Source organism: Terrapene carolina, unplaced genomic scaffold (assembly GCF_002925995.2).
Source record: "Terrapene carolina triunguis isolate 2854851 unplaced genomic scaffold, T_m_triunguis-2.0 Scaffold247, whole genome shotgun sequence".
NCBI lineage: Eukaryota > Metazoa > Chordata > Testudines > Emydidae > Terrapene > Terrapene triunguis.
In genome coordinates, this window is record NW_020664598.1 from 207,906 (window position 1) to 214,199 (window position 6,294).

General features: G+C 48.1%; 1 protein-coding gene across 1 annotated transcript; it reads right to left on the bottom strand.

The window, feature by feature from the left end:
• Window positions 1-682: 682 nt before the first annotated feature.
• On the bottom strand, window positions 683-5,346 carry SEPTIN3 (septin 3). Its single transcript, XM_026657531.1, has 6 exons — window positions 5,160-5,346; window positions 4,694-4,822; window positions 4,188-4,269; window positions 2,836-2,973; window positions 1,864-1,981; window positions 683-799 (listed from the first exon to the last, which is right to left on the bottom strand). The coding sequence occupies exons 1-6, from the start codon at window positions 5,320-5,322 to the stop codon at window positions 683-685; spliced, it is 747 nt and encodes a 248-aa protein (XP_026513316.1). The 5' UTR covers window positions 5,323-5,346.
• Between the last annotated feature and the right edge of the window lie 948 nt (window positions 5,347-6,294).

A 6,294-nucleotide genomic window follows, 5' to 3' on the forward strand; every position in this document is an offset into this window, starting at 1 on the left:
TGAAAAAACTGCTTAAAAATAAACTCTGATATTATCCATCAAAATTATGAAAAAATAAAAAATCGAATTCTGCAAAGCCTAAGTATATACATAGAGAAATCCCCAAAACCACAGATTTTTGACATCTACACAAAACTCAAAAATTGCTAAAAATAACCCCCCTGCAAATTAAATTCATAAACCCCCAAAAGGAAAAGCCCTACATGTCTTCTACAGATGTCCCCAGCTTCCTAGAGGTTGGTCTGCAGATATCCCCAGCATTTCTACAGGAGATGGCTGCAATGATGATTGACGTGAAGGGGAAATATGATCAAATTTTTACTTGGGAGATTCCCAAAAATAAGAGTTTGAGGGGTCAAGCTGAGAACAAGCTGGGCTTAAATAGTAACAGCTCACATGGGAAGTTAAACCCAGCCCAAACCCAGTGTCCAGCAAGATGAAGTGAAACAAACAGTCCTCTTAAATTCAGCAATCACAGCACTCTATGGTGATAATGAGCGGAGACAATGCAAATTAAATTAGAAAGGATAAAAGAACCCATCCTCCCTACTGGATATAAACAGTAATAATAATACTTTGCATTATAGCATCTTTCATCCAAGGATCTCAAAGCACTTTGAAAACTAGAGTGATTTGTCTCCATTCTGCACTCAGTGAAATCTAACCACTCCTCAATACTCTCTCATGATATGGTGTGTCCTACCCTGATTTTGTCATTCTCTGTTTTATCCTCCAGGTCCTCATCAAACTCTTTCTGGGGGTAAAACTCGATCCCATTCACCTCCAGTTCTTTGCGCACCTGGGCAGGGAAACATTGGAAAGTAAAAAGCAGTGCAAGCATTGAATTATGGCAGACAGCAGAGTGCAGTGGTATTACATTCCTACTGCAACATTCTCAAGGGGAAGGCGCCTGCAGGGAATACTCCTGAAGGAGTGTGTGATACAGTTGTGACACACAGCAGTGCTGGCAAGAGATTGGACTTTATTCACTGGCCCCATTGGTCATGGTTATGAAGGATTAATACCCCAGTCACAGAACAGGGATCAGCAGAAAGACATCTTGGCAGGTCACAGCACAGGTGTGAAACCCTTGCCATCACTATGACAGATGCCCTTTGAGAGACTTCAGCATAGAAACAGCTGCTCTTCCACAATAGATGCATCCCATCAGTTAGTTTTTGTCCAGGGTGATCTCTAGTAGATTTCAGTTCACCAGAAGATCCACCCATTTTTAATTCTCCATTGTGGTGCCCCTAGCAGACCATTCAGCATTATTCTTTGTGGTCTTAGTTGATCATTTCCTTAGGCTCATTTGGGCTAGGAAGGTACATTCTCCTATCAATTAGTCTGAGTTCAGAGGTAGGGTTCACTAGCACAGATACATGCTAATGTCAGCTCTGACCCGCTGTGGGCACATGTTTTGCGAAGGTTCATTTAAAGGACAAGCGTGTTCTTGGATAAGGCCATATTGTCAGGAATGTACGGCGACTTGGGAAAGAGCTGAATTGCTGTGATATCCTACCAGCTGGAAAGGTGGCCTTCCCCATATTAGTCTGAACGATTTAGGCAATCTTCTGCCATATGAGCACACCCAGATCATCGCACACGCCCCACATTGACACACAACCAGGTCCTGTTTTAAGGTTGCACGATAGCTGGACTCTGTCAGTGGAGAAGAATCCAATATTGTATCCCATGGCAGCAGCTGAGTGCTGTTCCGAACCATGAAGGGAAACACCAGAATGTCTGAGTGGTCAAGATAATATAATCCCAGTCTGAAGGATACAACCACCTTTCCCACCTTCCTGCCAGGACAGGTGAGGCTGGGAAAGACTCGTTCCACACAGGCATGGTGGTACTCACCCTTTGTTTGAACTCAGTCTTCTCTTCCAGGGTCATGGTGTCTGCCTTGGCGATAACAGGGATGATGTTTACTACTTTGCTGAGATGTTTCATGAACTCTAGGTCCAGGGGTCGCAAGCTGCAGCCCGATAAAAAGGAATAAGTGAGAGTCATTTTACCACATCACCCTTAATGCTGGCTCCGCTCTTCCCCCTCCCAGAGTCCAGACGAGAGGGGGAAGGGAGAGCTCTCCTGCGTATCCTCCAAGAGATGCTCCCATTAGATCTCTTCTCCTCCTTCCTCCTCACTCAATGCCTAGGAAAAAAAACCTATGGGGAGAGCTGGCCTGTCTATCCCATTCTAATGCTTTTCTGTACAGCCTTCCCAGTGTCCAGCCCAGTAGGGAAAAGTTAAACAGCAGTGGGATTCCTACGCATGACCCATGGGAGAGATGAAAGAGGCAGAGTGGGATGTATATAGGAGTGATGCATGGGATAGGATACCGGGAGAGACTCGTGGAGGACATAAAGTAGAGGGAGTAGTGAGATACATATGGGGGAGCTAAAGTAGAGGTGCAGTAAGGTAGAGATGAGATAGGATACATCAGTGTTTCCCAAACTTGTTCCGCCGCTTGTGTAGGAAAAGCCCCTGGCGGGCCGGGCTGGTTTGTTCACCTGCCGCGTCCGCAGGTCCGGCCGATCGTGGCTCCCAGTGGCCGCAGTTCGCTGCTCCAGGCCATTGGGAGCTGCTGGAAGCGGCGGCCAGTATGTCCCTTGGCCCGCGTCGCTTCTTGTAGCTCCCATTAGCCTGGAGCAGTGAATCGCAGCCAGTGGGAGCCACGATCAGCCGGACCTGCGGACTCGGCAGGTAAACAAACCGGCCCGGCCCACCAGGGGCTTTCCCTACACAAGCGGCGGAACAAGTTTGGGAAACACTGGGATACATATAAGTGATGAGTGGGAGAAATGAAGCAGTCAGCAGCGGGATACGTACGAGTGACCCGTGGGGGAGATGAAGTAGAGGCAGCAGTGGACTCTCGTGTCTGGGATTCGTTTTTTCCTTGCAATATTCACTTCCTCTTTCAGGAATTTTTCATATTGCTCATTGATGTATTTCTCAATGGGCTCCCAGCTGTGAAGGTCAGAGAGAGAGAGAGAGAGAGAGAGAGAGAGAGAGAGAGAGAGGCACATTCCTTCCTCATGCTTCATACATACAGTGCCTCTGGCACTTACAGGAACTAAGAGGATTTACAGGGTGGGAGGGTATCATCCATTAGCCTGATCAGATCCTGCCAGGGTTATTGATCAGCAGAGGTGCTCAAGCTGAAGCCCCAGTGGCATACGTGGAAAGGGGCTGCTGGCAAGGCATTCTCTGTGAGGGCCCCCCGTGACTTTGGAATTTGCCTTATTCTGATCCAAAATAGGCAGAATCTGCTGAATTTTTGGGGTGGGGGGGGTGGGAGCAGGAGATTGCAAGCGGGGCAGGGGGAACTGCTGGACTGGGTGGGGGACTTGAGAAGGATGCGTTGCCTGGTTTGCTGGTAGTGGATTATACTGACTGCAATGCTGCACCAAAATTACACTTGGGGTGTGAATTTTGTTGAGTTTTTAAGTTATGCCTAGGGTCCTAGAGCATAGCAATAGGCACTCTTTTATAGCATGTGTATGCCTAAGTAAAATAAATGAAATAATAATGATAAGGATTTAACATTTCCTGAGCTTCTTTCATCTAGTAGGATCCCAAACACTTTATAAGCTGTGTATATAAGAATCATGTCACCTGCCACTGAAGTGCAGCCACCTCTGGAGTGGAACATGTTGGTAGTTTAACAATTCACAGCAACACTTCACAGCAATATATGGGCCTGATCCAAAGCCCATTGAAGGCAATAGGAATATTTCCATTGACGTCAATGGGCTTTGGATCAGGCCTTAAGCGAGGAAGAGAAGAAGAAGATCACATCCCTTTGGAACCCCCGAATACCATTATCCAGATTGGAGTTTGGCAGGATGCTACTCTAACACCTTTATTCTTCTCAGATTTACTATGGGATCTGTAACGAATACATCTTGTATGAAAGACAACAGCTGGAGCCACAGAGTACCCCCAGTCCCATGCTGGGGACTGGTTCAGAACTGAATCAGAAGGAACACCAACATCCCATCCTGCTGCGCTGACTCAGCCTGGAGCTGAGCTCATACTAACCTGTTTACTGTGTTCCAGGGGTGGGGTCCATCTTAGAGCTGGGTGCTGACTCTTCTGCATCCCCAGCCCTATGAGTAGGTCAGCCACCCAAGAGGCAAACAGAGAGAGGGGGAAGATAGATGGGGAGGTCAGACACTCACCAATTCTCATTGTTGATCTGGTCACCAAACCCTGGGGTGTCAATTACCGTCAGTTTCATCTTGACACCACCTTCTTCAATGACTGGGGAAGAAAGCAGAAAAGACCTTATGATCTCCCTCGAGATCGGCTTCTCTGTGTAGGCTTCTATGACACATGTGGGAATGACGATGTTCTGCTCTTTCCACCACCACAGAAGCAAGGGAGAGACAGTTCGTGCCTCATTCAGAGCAGGGACTTTGAACCTAGGTCTCCCCTCCCACTTCCCAGATGAGTGCCCTAACCACCAGGCTCCCGGCTAGTCTGGAGTGGGTCAGGGTCTCTCTCTCCCGCTCTCAAAAATTTGGAAAGGTCTCGGTTTCATCTCAATGTGGAACTAAATCTCGAATTCTGGTTTTCCAGCCAGCCCTAGTAAAAGTCCTTGACAGGACTGTTCTAAGACACCAGCACCCCCTATGCTCTTTCAGCCAGTACTGGTGGTCCTCGGGATACTTTTCCTGGTTCTTACCATGCCCAATGGCCTTGATCTCCACTGTCTTAGGGATCTTCTCCTCACGGTTCCAGCCTGAAGACTTGCGGCTAACTTGGGATTTGAAGAGGGTGTTCACCAGTGTTGATTTCCCCAGCCCACTTTGACCTGATAAATGTAAAGGGGAAGAATGTAGCATTCACCACAGCTGTGCCCTGACAATAGGCTGAAGAACTTAAACCCAGGGAAGTTGCCAGGTTGGGTGTGCGAGATCTTCTTGCCCTTCATATGTACCTTAAGGGAAAATCACAAGGACAGGGACTAGGGATCTACTGGAACTAGGCATGGCCTGATATTAAAGCATCTGTCCTTCACCCATACTCCCAATGATCCCCTGTACCCTTATAACCTCTTGTACTTGTGCCTGTGAGAGTGAAGTCAAAGCCCGACAAAGCTTCTCTCTATGCCCTCCAAAGGCTCCGTAGGCCTTGATGACCCCTCCTACCTACAACCATGATGTTGAAGTCAAAGCCCGTCTTCATGGTCTTCTTACGCATCTGCTCAATGATGGTGTCGATCCCAATGTAGCCCAGCAGGTTGGAGTTAATGCCAACAGGTTTCATTGGCACTGCTGGTTTTTGCCGGGGCTCCGGCACCAGCTCAGACATAGCTGCCTCAGTCTTGTTGTCTGCTGACCCTGCCCGGGAGAAAGGAGGGAGAACTGTCATTCAGGTGGCACCACTAGTAATCTCCCTCTGCCCTTCTCTGGTGCTGGGTCTCGGATGTGTGTTTTACTGGCTGCTTGCTGGGCATGAATTAGGTTACAGATTTGAGCTTTACGGCCCTTACTGGACAGTTAACTTGCTGAGGCTCTGGCTCCATGTTATACACCATTGCATCCTGGGAGCTCCAAGGGATGGGGCCCCTAGAGCATGGCATGTGTAGGGGGGACAGGAGGGAAAACGTCTGTCTCGTTGCCTCTGTGGCCCCAGGGCTGTGGAATGCCCTCCCCTTTGACCTAGAAATGTCCCCAGAATCAGCCCCTTCAACATCAGGTTGAAAACTGGCTCTCAGCAACTGCTGCTAGATGATCTTGTGGGTTTAACCGTATGGTTTTTAATATGTAGGTCTAAATTTTCAAGTGTTCCCTAATTATGGGTACTCAACAATGAAGGCACCCAAAATCCGGGAGCACTTTTGAAAAGGCGGCCCTACCTAAATATAACACCGTATTTCTGCTATCATAGCCCTCTTTAGCTGTCACTTTCTCGTTCTTTTAAGGAGAGACTAGGCTAGTTATCAGAGCAGGAGCGTGGGAAGCCGGAGATCCAGCTTCTATTTCTTACTCATCTATAGACTCACTGCATGTCTCTGGGCAAGTCACTTAACCTCTCTGTGCCTGTTCTTCCATCTATATGGGGTTACCCGCTTTGTAGGTAGTGTAGGCAGAGCTCACTGCACCCCAGTGACTCCTTGTATCCGTCCATTCCCCCCACAGACTCCCTGTGCCACCCTCCAATCCCCCTCTATTGCAGGGACTCTCCCTACCAGCCACGTTCAGTTTTTTGAATGTGGCTGGTAGGGAGAGTCCCTACACTGAACGTGTACAAAGCAATTGTTATCGCCATCACAACATATAG